The 15,995-nt window shown below is 39.6% G+C and overlaps 1 protein-coding gene across 4 annotated transcripts in view; it reads left to right on the forward strand.

The window, feature by feature from the left end:
• LOC121720491 (collagen alpha-6(VI) chain-like) overlaps nucleotides 1-15,995 on the forward strand; it is a 43,340-nt gene that overhangs the window by 17,047 nt on the left and 10,298 nt on the right. For all 4 annotated transcript variants that reach the window (XM_042106628.1, XM_042106631.1, XM_042106629.1 and 1 more), the window contains exons 19-34: nucleotides 6,057-6,119; nucleotides 6,572-6,634; nucleotides 6,864-6,926; nucleotides 7,072-7,134; nucleotides 7,970-8,020; nucleotides 8,557-8,592; nucleotides 8,690-8,752; nucleotides 8,857-8,919; nucleotides 9,550-9,585; nucleotides 9,677-9,713; nucleotides 10,008-10,019; nucleotides 11,205-11,698; nucleotides 12,330-12,426; nucleotides 12,812-13,486; nucleotides 14,677-14,773; nucleotides 15,117-15,247. In XM_042106628.1, coding sequence (XP_041962562.1) covers nucleotides 6,057-6,119; nucleotides 6,572-6,634; nucleotides 6,864-6,926; nucleotides 7,072-7,134; nucleotides 7,970-8,020; nucleotides 8,557-8,592; nucleotides 8,690-8,752; nucleotides 8,857-8,919; nucleotides 9,550-9,585; nucleotides 9,677-9,713; nucleotides 10,008-10,019; nucleotides 11,205-11,698; nucleotides 12,330-12,426; nucleotides 12,812-13,486; nucleotides 14,677-14,773; nucleotides 15,117-15,247 — 2,044 coding nt within the window. The remainder of the gene's footprint in view (nucleotides 1-6,056; nucleotides 6,120-6,571; nucleotides 6,635-6,863; nucleotides 6,927-7,071; nucleotides 7,135-7,969; nucleotides 8,021-8,556; nucleotides 8,593-8,689; nucleotides 8,753-8,856; nucleotides 8,920-9,549; nucleotides 9,586-9,676; nucleotides 9,714-10,007; nucleotides 10,020-11,204; nucleotides 11,699-12,329; nucleotides 12,427-12,811; nucleotides 13,487-14,676; nucleotides 14,774-15,116; nucleotides 15,248-15,995) is intronic.

Here is a 15,995-nt window from a genome sequence, read left to right on the forward strand (position 1 = left end):
GGGACTGAGCCTGTGATTCTCTGTGCATAGTAAGGTAAGTTAAGGTGCTCTGTGTGAGTGAGTGTCAAGTGCAAATGAGTAAATCCAACAGTGCAACAGTGCAAGAATTCAGTAGATATATTTATATATCTATATCAGAGGTGGAAAGTAACGAAATACATTTACTCACGTTACTGTATTGAGTAGTTTTTCTGTGTATTTTGTATTTTTTAAGTAGTTTATAAAATCGGTATTTTAAATTTTACTTGATTACATTTTGAGCGGTGTATTGTACTTCGCTACATCAAAAATCCCATCCGTTACTTGAGTAAAAAAAAAAAGTTAATACTAACGAAAACAGAAAGGGAGAGAAAAGAAATCACGCCCTAAACCACTAGCCTAGTGATAATGGTCAGCATGTAGCCTACAACAGGACATGAATCAAGCTGGCGCCATGCAGTCTTTCTGAAAGTGATGGGAGATGGAGCTGGATCACGAAATGCATCAGATTACATGTGTAGCCTAACCTATGAAAGTGTACAGTATTTTCCGCTATTTCAATGGGTTGTCTCAGTTCGTTTTAGCACTAATGATAGCGGAGATATTCAAGCAAACACCATGGGATTTCGTGTTTTGACGTTTGTGCTCACCTTTCTTTGGAAAGAAGTTTATTAGCAGTTGTTTCCCCTCATTTTGATGTCTCTCTTTTTAATAACCTGACTTGGCTTTCTTGGAGAAAGACATTGCACCAGCAGCACAACAATTAGCGGTCCACTACTAGCGATGCTCAACTAAATAAACAAAAGATAGACTACCTTATGAATCGTGCAGGCGGACTAAACCATTTAGCTCTTTAGCAAGGGAGAGTGAGAGTGACCTTAGACAGTTTTCACTGTTTTGTATACAAAATCCACTCAGTCAAACTTTAAATTTCGTCTGACATTCATTTTGACATTTAATTTGGAAGTTAAAATATTCAGGTAAAATAAATATATGGTGGACATATAGTCATATATATTTTCAGTAATTAGCTTAAACTTCCAGTGAGTCTATTCAAATTTTTCACCACACATTATATTAACACACATATAAAAAATCCAAAACATAAGAGTTATGTGTATTAAAGTGGAATGACACAGGAAAAAAGTATTGAACGTGCCTACTGAAATTTCTTCAATACTTTGTGGAAAAGCCTTTAGACAGCTTCAAGACATTCCCTGTATGACAAAAGGTATTAGTCACAGTATCAGGTGTGATTTTGGTCCATTGTTCTAAACAGATTCCAGGGGTCCCTCTTGTGAATCCTGATCTTTAGTTACTTCCAGAACTGTTTAATTGAATTTAATTGAATTGGCTGCCTTCAAGTCTTTCTGGAGCTTTCTCCGAGTGGTCCTTGGCTCTTGGAATTGACTATCCTTCTGACACCCTGGTCAGAAATATTGCGTGGCCGGTTGATGATGCAGTGATGTTTCTTCCACTTGCAGATAATGGCTCCCATGCTGCTTACTGAAGATTCTGAAGTTTTGAAATGCATCTGTAACCAGTTTCATTGATATGTTTTGCAACAATAAGGTTGCAAAGGTCTTGGGAGAGCTTTTTGCTTTTATCCATCATGAAATGTTTCTTGTGTGACACCTTGGTAATGAAAAACCTTTTTATAGCCCATCAATATGTAGGCTACTAACCAAGCTTATATTAATTTGCACATATAGAAAGGATAACTACTCTAACTACAGATTCCAGCTCGTTCCTTCCCTTTCCTTGCCTTAGTGCTTTTTCTTAGCTTGTTCAATACTTTTTCCCTGTGTTATTCCACTTCATTACACATGACTCTACTTATGGAGTTGTTTGGATTTTTTATGTGTGGATTACCTGAGTTATTACTAATGCCTGGTGAAAATGTTGTACCCCCCGTATTTCACTTTTCAAGGGCCCTCTCCACCATTGGGGCCCTATACTTCCCACTCCCCCCCCCCCCAGTTCGACGCCCTTTAATCTGCTGAACCTTCTGCTCATTTCCAAATATAAAAAAACTCTCTGCAACTCAACATTAGCCTGCCTGCCTCAGCTGCCTGTGAGGGGCTTTTCAGTTGTGCTGGATTACTGTTCATTGCAAAGCTACGCAAGGATGAGTGCAACTAACTTTGAAAATCAACTACTGCTCAAACTTAAAGGAGAACTCCGGTGATTTTTCACATAGATCTCCATTTCTCAACGTCACCGAGTACTGTCGGTATGAACAAAACTGAAACAATCGGTTTTACCTAGCTCGAGTTGCTGCAGCTACAGCGCTACACACTAGGAGCATGAACATGGCTGCCTTAGCTGCTGGCTGCAGCAACTCGAGCTAGGACCAAAGTCCTTTTCAGGCAAGTACATCCACTCCACTCGGCGGCCATATTGCAAAACTTTTTGGGCACTTATCGTGCATCTATTTCGGCAGAAATGCGTGTGCGTAAGGCTTCACGACACCAGTCTTGCTCCAGCAGCGAGGTCACAACAGATGATTGGCACGATGTCTTCACAGCACACCATATGATTGGTGTGGTGTCAAATCCACATTAAATAATACAAACTCAAAAGAAGTCCGCACACCGTGGATGTATACTGCAGATGATGGCTTTAATGCACTCCGGAGCATTAGTGAAGCAAGCAAGTAAGTGAAAGCTAAGCTAAGCAAAGTGAGCAGTGAGCTAAGTAAGATAACATCCTCTGGCTGTTGTCCAGCCTTTATACCCCTTCAAGTCATCCCAGACAAGACACTCTATGTTTACAGATAACTGACCAAGTAATATATGGTACTTCACCTTTGCCCTCTCATCCTGTTATTCATACATTCTTTAGGTTTTGCTTACATTTCCTGGCACCAAACCTTGTCTATGCCATTTTCTGCCAGGCCTGCTCTTTCACTTAAACCAGTCTTCCTTTCCCACACTGAACATACTACAGACTTCAGTTTCACAAAACAATGATATTACACAGAATAAAGATACTACATAAAATATATATAAACTAAAGGATATATTTCAATAAAAATCACGACATTGGCTCAATGTATTTTACAACACACCACATGATTGGCTCAATGTATTCACATGTCAACGTTTTGCCGCGGAAGGGTTGTGATATTTTGTAGACAACTGACTAACCCCATGCATTACTATGGAGGATTTTTTGAGTGCTGTATCTCCTCATTAGAAAGTCTCTGGTAAAACTGGTTGTTCTGGTACCATCCCCCCCCCCCCAAAAAAAAAAAAAAAGTAACTAAGTAACATTTACTTAAAGTACATTTTAAATGAACTACTTTTTACTTTTACTTAAGTACATTTTCAGATCGGTATTTTAACTTGTACTTGAGTAATATTTCATCAAGGTATTGGTACTTTTACTTGAGTACAATATTTTTGTACTTTTTCCACCTCTGATCTATATAACTATATTAAGAAAAGGTATAAGTGTGGCCACAGTTCGGCTGTGGCATGGAGGGAGGGGGTTATGCATATGTGCTAATGTGCTAATATAGCACGCAAACAGTGAGGCAGAAAGACAGTGGTAAAAAGTGGCTAGTGGACAGACAGTATCCAAACATGGGGGGGGGGGGGGGGGGGGTGAAGAGGCAGACAGACTATGCAGAGAAGTCTATCTCTCCTCTTCCCTTAAGTGAAGCATTGAACAGTTCAATGGCCCTGGGGACAAATTACTTCCTCAGTCTGTCTGTTGTGCAAGGCAGTGAGCGAAGTCTCCAGCTGATCGACTAGCTAGGTGGTCCGTGAGGTTTTTTTTTACTGGTTAAGTGGTCCTTGGTCTGAAAAAGTTTGAGAAACACTGGTTTAGGCTACCGCAGAGAACGTCTAATAAGGATAGGACGATGTTCACATGAAATGTAATTCCCATTTCTTCTTGAAGCCGAAATAAATCTGAGGATGTTTATCGGACATGCTTGTTTTTTTTACTGCAGGTACGTTAATCTTATTATCAATAAGGACCTAGGTAATGTTACCGTTAGCGTTGGTTGAGTGATGGAGGCCAATTTGATTGATTGCATTTGTAGAAAACTATAAATGCGGTTATACCAAGCAAATTGATAGCAGCACTGTAATTGTATCTTTCGACTGTCATTTGTTGCACGTGCTACAAAAAAATATTCTGTGCAATGGAAGATTTACCAACGTTACACCGGTCTGATACAGTTTTGCCTATACGTGAGACTGAGACGCCTGTTTATTTTGTTTTAAGTGCGTGCAGGGTGTGAGAGGGGAATCGATGTGCTTTGATTCCAGCTTGGTAGTTGTAGTCTGTGAAATTAAAAAGCACGTGTGTGTGAAGTATCCAAACAATGACACATTCATTTCATTATGGCTGCTTTAGCAACACACTTTAAGCTACTGTGTAGTGGGCTTTCTTTTACTGTCTATGGTAGTGGGTCCCATTTAGTGGCTACTTCATTCGCGCTTTCCTTGACTCATGGAGCTGCGTGAATTTTATTACAACTTTTCGCCACGATATGGCAGTTTAAGTCCGCTTGATACTGTAAGGCGTAAGCCATTGGTTTCCAAAGGAGATTTTATTTGTGTCGCCAGCATAGCCTATTGACAATTTATGTTGTAAACAGGCCTACCTTATAAGCCTACCTGTAACTTAGGGAAGCTAACAACTTTCTATTAGGATCTAGTTTGTTAGTTACAGTTTTGTCATAACTCCCTGATGCATTTTCGCATTTAGAATAGCCAGAGCGTGGATATCTCAATCGGAAAATTAAACAATATCGGGTGCCTATATGGACTAGGCTGGGTGAACCCAGCCTGATCTGCCTGCCCGCTATTTATTTATTTTTTGATTTCTTAAAAGATTGAGCTTGGTTTGGTGAAAGCCAGACTAGCCATGGACCTCAGTTACACAATGCAAGGTAACATTAATCAGCCTATATTTGCACGAACAATAACGGACAACAGCTCTTCAACTTTGGCCCGTTAAAATGTGTATGAACAGTCTAGCGACGCATTTCATCAAGGCCCATTTGGACATGTCAGTTATTTGCACCACTGGTTAGATGTAAAACAGCATTTCGTTTCAGACTACTGTTACTTAATTTGTGCATTAACAATAACGTTTCAGACTACTGTTACTTAATTTGTGCATTGACAATAAAGTATTACATGAACTAAAGATGACAAATCTTATGTAAAAGAAGAAACATTCACAAAAAATCCATCCATCCAAAAATGACCTTTGTTTGTGATAGCTGTTGAAAACGGCATGGAACTGACAGAGATGTTTTTGTTTATAAATAAATAAATAAATAAATAACATTATGCTGATACCTTTTGCTTTTCCCAAATACAATGTAGCCTACAGGTGTAAGTGACCTTTCAATCCAGTTGCAATGGATGAACTGTGATGAACTGCCCTACTTGTGATTGTTTAGAGATTTTAAAGGTTTTATAACAATGCTACATCTTCTTTGGCTATTCTACAATCTATTCACCTTTTCAGCACCAGTAGGCTACTTTCTGTGCAGCCGCACACACACACTCAGGCATGCCAAACAAGCATACACAAAAGTTTCAAGAGTGGGGGATGGAGTAAAATATGGAGACAAATTGAAGTGTGATTTATTTTCGCGGAACGGATGTACAGGACTGAGCGGCGGTCATATTTTGTACCGCTATGCGGTACATCTAGTTTGAATCTTACCTCACCTGATGTTGGAAATGCAACACTGTATCATTTCAACAAGTCCAAAGCAACAGATGTTTCATTAATTCCACCGTAACACACAGGTGGACACTGTGATTTTGGGTTTCACATGTCCACAAGGCATATGGTGCCTCTTGTGTAGCTGACTGGATATGAATGTGTTAATCTCATAACATGATTTTTATACAGTAAGTCCCATAGTGTATCATAGTCTGCAGTCATTAGAACATCGACCAAGCCACAATGTTTCGTTTGGACAGTGTAATATAATAAATAATCAACTTTAAACTCATATGTAAACGTTAGATATTTTTAATATTTCTATAAACATTTATATTTATCTCAATTCATATTTGGCATTCATGCTCATGTTATTACAGGGATCGCGTGGGGATCCTGGAGATCATGGACATCTGGGCCACTTTGGGCTGAAAGGACCCCCGGTATCACTTCCACCATCCCCTCGAGTGTCTCATCGTGCACCATATATTAGGCATCCTAGATAGCGTTCCTTTTGGCTATGTTTACATGGCACAGTAAACACAATCCAATTATTATTATTATTATTATTATTATTTTAAATAATTTACCAAATTGCTCCATATTGTCTCTTAGCTGCTCATTCTGTAAGCACTGAAAAAATCATTGGCAAATATCAAATAACCTCCAGAATCACAGACTGAAGCCAAAAGAAATAAAGCATACTGTATAGTTTAAAAAATAATGTGCCATGAAATGTCTCCGGCTTTCGGTTGTACTGTATGTCCAGGATGCCTTATGCTGACTTCAATAAAATAATACCTTTCAGTTTTTCTGAATGACTAAATAGATATAAAACATGAAATGCTTTGGTCACATTTTCAGAAATGTTCTAATCAATTAAATCTCTTTTCAGGGAAACAAGGGCCCCATGGGTCATCCAGGACCAATAGGGTTACCTGGTGTACCTGGTCTTCAGGTAAGTCACTCTTAGAAAACCAGTCTAGATCACAGAGAGCATATTTCAACACAAAAACAGAAATGTGTCAACAGTAATCACCATATTTTCAGTAAATCTGAGTGTATGCCTACAGGGCAGTATATATTCACAAATCTGTGAAGGAGTGATCACACAAGGTGAACCATAGTAAATGAAAGGTGGGGACAAAATCACTATCACCACAAATTAGTGCAATACTGTTGTGTAGGGACCACGAGGATCTACAGGTCACATTGGACACAGAGGAAGTCCAGGTCAGAAAGGGCATAAGGTTAGTCAAATGCATTGCCATCCATTCATACTCACACCTACGCTGCTTACTAAAATATTCCCATGTTTTTTATCGTCCTCAGAGCTCCACTGTCAAGTCTAGTTTGTTAACTTTAGCCCTCATATTTTGCTGCGTCTCTGTCTAGGGTCAACCAGGAGAACCTGGAGTTAAAGGAGACATTGGATCAGTCGGCCCTAGAGGACCCCAGGTTTGTCTATTTTCAGAATTCTCACACTTAAAGATACACTCTGCAATCCTGGCAGAAGGCTGCTCCTATTTGACCTCAACAGCCACTGCAATTATTCATCTCTATTTTGTGTTCCTGAAGCCATGTGTTAACTAGCTTTATCACACAGAGAGAAGAAATACCATTTTCTGATTGTCTGCAGGGTGGCTATTAATTCTGAATAACAAGACACCAACAGTGTGACGTAGATCTGGTAAAAAAAAAAAGCTAAATCACCGTTCCTTCTTAATGCTACTCATTGAATGGTGAACAGCGGTTGAGCCTGGAATTAGGCTACGCAAAAATTTAATCAACTGTAGACAACCTACATGTAAATGCCCACTCAATGCTCAATCACTGTCAGGACCAAAGAAAGTAGGACAACAAACTGAAGAAGTCAGCTTATTTTTAAACTGAACCGTTAGTTTCCTTTGCATGCTTTAAAGGCAAGCCCATTGCCTATAGTGGCAACTGAGTGATAAGCAGGATAACGGCCTTCGAGGTGTCCCGTTATACAGAATTAATGGACTTGGCGGAGGAACCCTTGCCTCTGTCTCGTCCATTAATTCCGTATAACGGGACACCTTGGTGGCCATTATTCCTTACAGAATGCTGATCAGCTGGAATAGTGTATGGCTCAGTCTAGCCCACTTTGTCAGAGTCAGAATCAGAGTCATGACTGTACAAACACCAGAGGCAGGCAGTGGGAAACATAAAGCTAATCATGAAATTGTGTTTCATGTTAAGAGGCAAGAAACAAAAATGCAACATATAAATTACTGACTAATTGTATGGATATCATAACTACTACTTTTAGGGACAGGATGGTAGAGATGGCTATGGATTCCCTGGACCAAAAGGATCAAAGGTAAATAATGAGTAGGACTCCCCGCCAGAAGAGATATTGTATCTCCATGGGACCTTCCTGGATAAATAAATGATAAATAAAAAATAATAATATTTTTTAAAAAGAAGATAAATGGGTAATTCCATATCAAATCAGATAAGGTTGTTGCTGCACCGTCTCAGATTTTATTCAAACCTATATCATGGGTCCCAAAAGCATGGACTATAAAATATTTCTGTTCATGTCTTCATTTCTTTTCAGCTCTTAATATTACTTAAGTTTGACAGCCTAAAGACATATTATCTGGGAAGCCATGTTTGGAAACTATGTTTTGAAGAGTATTATTCATAGCCAGCCCAAACTTTGTAGGATGTAAGACAAACATGTTCCAAGTATAATATATGACATGGTACAACCAAATGCAGTTTGTATATATATATTTTTTTATTTATTTAGGACTATTTATTAAATACATTTATTTCTGAATACCATTGAGGTGATGTGTTATGAATATCTGTGGTAATATAAAATGTATGTATCAATGCAATCTTTTAAAGGGACAGCAAGGTTATCCAGGCTATCCAGGACTACAAGTAAGTCCTAATACATACTTACTTATCACCAAACAATTAGTAGTAGACTCAAAGAGCAGAGTAAAACATATTTCATTTTTTTGTGTTCACCCCATAGGGAGAGCATGGTGCAAAAGGTCAAAGTGGAGGTCCTGGAAGCAAAGGAAGCTGGGGACAAGGGGTGAGGTGTTTTGTATCCAGTCCAATAATGTTTATTATTATTTGTATTATTATTAAGATATTATCATGTTCTATGTAAAATTTAACTATAACCCACTACATCAGGGCAAATCCGGTAGGGATGGTCCACAGGGTGAACCCGGAACTCCAGGACTAGCTGGACACAGGGTACGTTAGATTTGTTTTTATTTTATGGGGTGTTTATGGGGTGCCATACAATACATTAATTTATGTGTACATTTAGTGACTGTACACCAATCGGCCTGTAGGTGGAGGTGTTGAGTGAAGGGTTGCTTTTCTACAAGCACGCACAAACACACACACACACACACACACACACACACACACACACACACACACACGCATGCACACAAACGCACAGACACACACGCACGAAAAAAACACACACATAAACACACACACACTCACAAGCAAACACACACACAGACGAGGACACATATACAAAAGCAAACACACACATGCACACACTCATTTACATACACAAAAGTTGCAAGAGTAGGGGATGGAGTAGGAGATGGAGACAAATTGACCAGCGTGATTTATTTTTGCAGAGAGAATGTGCAGGACTGAAAGGCGGTCATATTTTGTACCGCTATGTGGTACATCTAGCTACTGATTTGTTTTACAGTAATACTGATTAGTGATTAGGCTGCAATTCCTCATTTCGCCAGTAGTTGATCCTGCTTATAAGATTTCCAGCTGCATTGTGTCCTCTCAGTGAGTGTTGCCTAAATGCATAAACTAGGTCAGAATGGAAGTGTGCTGTTTACTTTTCAGGGCCCCAGAGGAGCGTCAGGACCCAGACAGATGAGTGTACGTTCTTTTCCCCCTTGGTCATTCACTTACCTTGGTTTACATTGATGAGTTTGCACCACATCTAACATGTAAATGCTATATCTTGTAGGACTGTGAGCTAGTCAACTATGTGCGCGACAACTGCGGTATGTTTTCATTTTTATTTATTGTACTGTATCAGTATACACATAAATTATAGCTCCATTTCCCATAAAATGTGCAGTCAAGTCTTCCAGCTGTCCATTGTGTGAATTCATGAGTTCAAATGTCAACAATATTTTGCCAAAATCACTGACTGTACCTTTAAACCACATTGTTTTTTTTTCATATCTACTGAATTTAAGCATTGCTTTCTGTATTCCATAACATTTTATACTTCATATTTTAAAGATTTGGCAAAGTGTTGACTAATTGTTTGTGACTTTTTCTTCTTTCAACAGCTTGTTCTATGGGTAAGTGAGTCAAACCCTTTATCACAAGTGCTGTAATTTATAGGAGAGGTGACTTGAGAAGTGAGTGACAAGCATACCACCTAAGGAATGCCTTTTGATTAAGGATTAGAATTACATATTCCTCTATCGCATTTTAGCAATCCATACCTATTCAATAAACCAAATTTCTGTCAGAACCATTTTAGTCAAGAAACACAAGAGAAGATTCTGAATGAAATTTCTTTATTGTAAATTATGAATTACATTTGGCGGTATAGCTCTGTTCAGAGGAACCCCCCTATTTCCATGAGCACCATGGAAAAGCATTAAGTCAGGGGGCAGCAGCAGTTTAGGGAATTCTCAACCCAGCAGGACAGGGAGAGATAAATATTCCCCCCATGAACAGAGCCAAGCGATGTGACAAGAGAACATGCCACATCATACACGACAAGGTGGAGCAGGGGAGGCGGTGGGTAGCAAAAACCGAGCTGTATATGGTTGAGAGGAAGTGGGTAGAATTTAAAAGGCGTGCCGAATCTGTGTGGCCAGTCGCTAGGGAAGAAAGATTATCGGCTGAGGGGATGCACCTGGATCAATTAGGAATGAATGAGATGAAGGGGAGGGCGGCAAGCTTCTTGACTACCATGGCCTGGCCAGAACTGACGTTAACACTTTAATTTATCAAAGCGCTTACCTCACCCTTTCCAAATCCTATCTAAGCCTAAAGTCAAGATATACCACTGCAGATTGATCTATTACTTTGACAAATCATCTTTCATCAACAAATATTTAGAACATGCATTGGCAGGGCAACAGCCTTTAGGCTGGTACATGAGCTTAGTTTGCTTCTTTGATCACACCTAGGAAGTTGGACAGGTTGTTCTACTGTAGAGGCTTTCATTCTATTCCCTTATAATCCGTGCTGCTTGTCTTCACCATGCTTGTGTGATTTGTTATCAGATTTTAGACGACTTAAATGTATTGAATTTTGTTGAAAACTTGTCGGTCTCCATTTTATGCATGTTGTTATGTTATGTTATGTTATGTTATGTTATGTTATGTTATGTTATGTTATGTTATGTTATGTTCACAAGTGCCAATGGATACGACCTTCGTACTGTATTCCAGCAATATGGCATGAGTGGAAGTGGGGTTGGGTAAGCATGTTGTATAATTTTGTATGGTTCTTATTCTTTTTATCGTCAGGTCATGAAGACTGCCCAGCCTACCCCACTGAGCTGGTGATAGCCCTCGACATGTCTGAGGATGTGACCCCTGAGGTGTTTGAAAGGATGCGCGCCATTGTCCATCACTTACTGGAGGACATGTCCATTGCTGAGAGCAACTGCCCCAGGGGCGCCAGGGTGGCAATTGTGTCCTTCAGCTCCAGTGTGAAGTACCTGGTCCGGTTCTCAGACTACCATCGTAAGAAGCACCTCATCGAAGAGGTGAATAACATTGCCCTGGAACGCACCTCAAACCGCCGCAACATTGGGACAGCCATGCGCTTCGTGGCCAGACATGTCTTTAAACGCACACGAAAGAGTCTGCTCATGCGGAAGGTGGCTGTCTTCGTCACCAATGGAGCCTCCCAGGATATCAAGGCAATTAACACTGCTGTCCTGGAATTCAAAGCCCACCACATTCACCCTGCTGTCATCTCCTTCAGGAATGCCCCTAATGTCTTACATGCTTTAGAGGTAATGGGAAACAATTGTGAATCCTTGTTATGAGAGGTCTTCTTATGTAGGTCAGACAGAGCATTTTTTTAGTCTCATACAATATGGTAACTAACACTACATATTTTAATGGGACACAATTGTTGTGCTCACACTGCAAGACAAACAACAACATTTTTCTGACATTCCAAATATACACTCAGATCAAACCAAAGATGGTCCAGTGATTGTGATATCCTCTAATCAGAAATCACAAACCTGCTCAAACTACACAACAGATCGGATGGGAATTTGGACCAATTAAAACGTTTGTCAGATCCAACGTATTCGGGGCTAGGCTAAAATGTCAAAATCACAGTTTTCCTGGCATTACATGTACAGTATGTTGTAGAAGCACAAAGCTACACATTGAATGTTGGCTGCTTAGCTGCCCTTTAACCCCATAATGCGTTGCATTTTGATCACAAGGTTTGGTAACTCAATAGATTCATGCATTGGTGTTTATGATAGACTGCAAACCTTCCTAAATTGGTCTGCAACCAGTGTACAGTGCACTCTCATAACTTATGTTGCTTGAATATGTACATTTTCAAAAAAAGTTTGGTCAACATCTGTGTGTGTTAGTAACCAAGCACTCTCTGTTGCTACACAGGCTGATGAAACCCGAAGCTTTATAGTGAAGCTAATGGGGAGTGGTCAAGAACTGAAACCACAGTTGAGTGAGGTTCAAAAGTGTATAATATGCTATGGTATGCAATCATATCATAATAATTTTTCCTAATGGTCTCATAAGTATGCATGCATGTATTTATATTAGGTCAGTTTATAATAAGTTAATATGGATGTTTCTCAAATAGTGAATGTACTTTTCAAAAGCTATATGCGACTGTCTGTCAAAAATAGCTGGAATTTGTCTCTCTATATAATTTACATTACCAAGATTGTTTTATGTACTGTTTACTCATCTGAGTGCACAGTATACATTTAGATATGTTTACATCTGCAATATGGCAGGTATGAAATTTTAATTAGATTTCAAAAGGAAAGCTTCAGTGATAGTATAGAAATATATTGTAACCAAACTAGGATTATTTGAATGGCTTATAGTTTGTGATTTGTTTTAACTCATTCCAGATCCGTGCAAAAGAGCATCAAGCTGTTCCAGTGTGAACCAGGCTCCAACTCCTATCCAAGTAGACCTGGATCTAGCTGTGTTGGTGGACGGGTCACATTTTGTGCAAGCAGACCACTACGGGGGTGTGAAGGAGCTCCTGGGTTCAGTGCTAGAGCAGATCGCTGTGAGCAGCCAGCCATCCAGGTCTGATAATCAGGCCAGAGTTGCCCTGTATCAAGTCTCTAGCGCATACAGACCCACAGCAGGACAAGTTCCTGTCCAACAGGAGTTTGATTTTATGAGATTTCAGGACAGCAGTTCAATGAAAAGCCACATTTTCCAGAGCATGCAGCAGCTTGGTGGGTCCTCCAGGCTGGGATACGCATTGAAGTGGGTCATTAACAGAGGCCTCCTAACGGCCACAAAGCCACGGAGGAACAGAATGGTTCTAGCCATTATTGGTGGGGAAACAAGCTACTGGGATAGAGCCCAGCTTGAATATGCCTCCAAATTAGCAAGATGTCAGGGTGTGGTGCTGTTCACTCTGACTGTTGGGGACAACTTTAACACCACACAAGTGGAGGAGCTGGCCAGCCTACCCTTGGAGCAACATATGGTCCATCTGGGAGAGGTGAAGCAAGGAGAGCAGGAATATGCCAAGCGCTTCTTGCGAACCTTCCTGAGCTTCCTTAAGAGTAAGGAAACTGTGCAACTTCAATTTATAAAACTTGAACAAATGACTAGGCCTACTTTTTCAAGGAATACATATTTTCAACAAAAAATGTGGACAACAACTATTAGCACCCCTGTATTTAATACTTTGTAAAAGCTCCCTTAAATACCTACCAATAAAACAGATCCCCATCTTCTCCTAATAATATCTCATTTACCTGGAGGATACAAAGCTAGGACTGATCTGGACTTTAGATCATTGGATCGCTGGAATTTAGATCTGCTTGATGATCCAATCATGACCCACTTTCAGTCTATGGGCAGAGGCAGATGGATTTGAATTTAAAATGTCCATGTCCATGCACCAAAAGATGTTCCCATGGCCTTTGGAGAAAAGTCCCACAGGCCCTTAAATTTAAAAATAAATGACAGGAAAGGCCTTTTTCCTTGTATGCCTTCGCAATGGGCCAATATATTTTGGAGACTGGGTGACCCAAAAATGCTAATCCAAGAGTAATCCTTATGGAATGTTTTGCCTCTTGCATCCTCACTGTGCGTGTGTGTTTGTGTGTGTGTGTGTGTGTGGAGGGGTGTGGGGTGGGGGGGTAAAGCTAGGTCCTTATCTAAGCAAGTTTGTCACAGTTCCAGTTGATAAGGATTGGGAACCCTTCACGGTTCATGTCACAGAAAAGGTGTGCACATGTCGGGGTCAGAAAACTTTCCATCCCAATTTCCATTGAATTGTGTGTGTGTAAAGACAAATGTCTACTTATACTTCTTTTTTGCGTGTCTGGGCTTGTCAACCAGATAGCCGTATACGTCGTGCTAATGAATCTCTGGCCACTTGCTAACGTCGTCTATCCATTCTGTTATCAGCTCAGGTAAACAATTACCATTAGCTAATACTAATTTATTAAGGTACGGTTCGCGGCCCTTGGGTGACAATGACCGTACATACCTTGACAGCTCAACATGCAGGTCTATTACTGTAGCTGTTCCATTTTTCTGACCCCATGCTGCGCGCGCACCCAACCTAAGCTAGATGTTTACAAATATTGAAGGGGTCTATAGTGGAGAGCACTGTACATATATTTGTTGTTTGAACTGAAGTATAATACTATTGTTTGTATTGTTATTTACATGGAACATTTTATTTATGGTTTATATGCAATACAAGGAACTATGTTTTTATATTTGTCTCTATGCTACACAGGGGGAATCAATATATATCCTGTCCCATCTGAACGATGGATGTGTCAGCATTTGGAGCAAGAGATAGACCAAGAGCCGACTATTGTTCTAATAGACAGGTAAGATGATAATAGTTTCAGAGCCAGTTTCTATTTCATCTGTTTGTGCCAGTGAAAGACTTATGCCCTGTGCTAAAAAGCTATGTTGGTTGTGGCATGCATATATTTATTCCATTTTATACAGTAGTATTCTGACATCTAAATCAACAAGCCTAAAATAGTAGTGAACTATTTTTATTTAATCTGCTCAAAACTAGACTTCATGTTTTGACTCAACAAACCCTCAGAAAATTGTGAAAAATACTTTGCACATGTTCAGTAGGCAGCCTACTGCACCTGACTAGCAACTCCTGATCTATTTGAATTATTATTATTTTTTAATTAATGTGTGCTTTTCCATCAGCATCCCTTTGCCTACTTCCAACTACAACCCACAACCAACTATCCCCAATCGGAAAGGAGACACCCAAGTAGAGACCTTTTACGAAATAGAACATGGGGTTAAAGAAAACACAGGCCACGGAGACACCAGTGGTATGCCTATAGTCACACCCTCAAATAAACTTTATGCATGAGTCAACGTCAGGAGAACTTGGGTGATAGCCTTCAATACCCAGTGTCACATAGTGATGTGATCTGTGAATTGCAAATGTATCCTATTACATTATCAAAATGAACATGAATGTAAATATGAATGCACATTTCTGTTAAAGTTAGATTAATTGAACAAAGAAAGCCAATATATAGCAACTCTTCAATATAACTCGGTAAGAATCTGGAGCTTCTCAGGAGTGGGACAACTGATGTGCAAAGACATTCATGGGAGGAAACAGACGTTCAGATATTACTTTTTTTTATTAAAAAAAGATGCTACCACAGTGAACATGTTAGTCTTTTTGCACCTCAAGAATTAGTTCTTATAGTCTATAAAATTCTTTGGCAACTACAGTCACAATATCAACAACAACAACATATACATAACCTGATACACAAATGTGCCACAAGTACTAGTTGGTTAGCAATAACAAATGTTAGCAAAAGGGACAAACCCTAATAATTATAAAATATGCTTTTGACATTATTGGCCTCAGCATTCAGGTATTTCTGAACTCCTGCCTAGCCTCTGGCACTGTTCCTGCATGCTTTAAGCACGCGGTTGTCCAGTCGTTAAAAAGTATAACCTTGATCCTAAGTGTCCAAGTACCATTACTATCATTTTGTCCATCATTTTGGATCAAATTTAATTGAGACATAATAAGATTAATCTGAGAATGTAAAGCAC

Source organism: Alosa sapidissima, chromosome 10 (genome assembly GCF_018492685.1).
Source record: "Alosa sapidissima isolate fAloSap1 chromosome 10, fAloSap1.pri, whole genome shotgun sequence".
NCBI classification, from domain to species: domain Eukaryota; kingdom Metazoa; phylum Chordata; class Actinopteri; order Clupeiformes; family Clupeidae; genus Alosa; species Alosa sapidissima.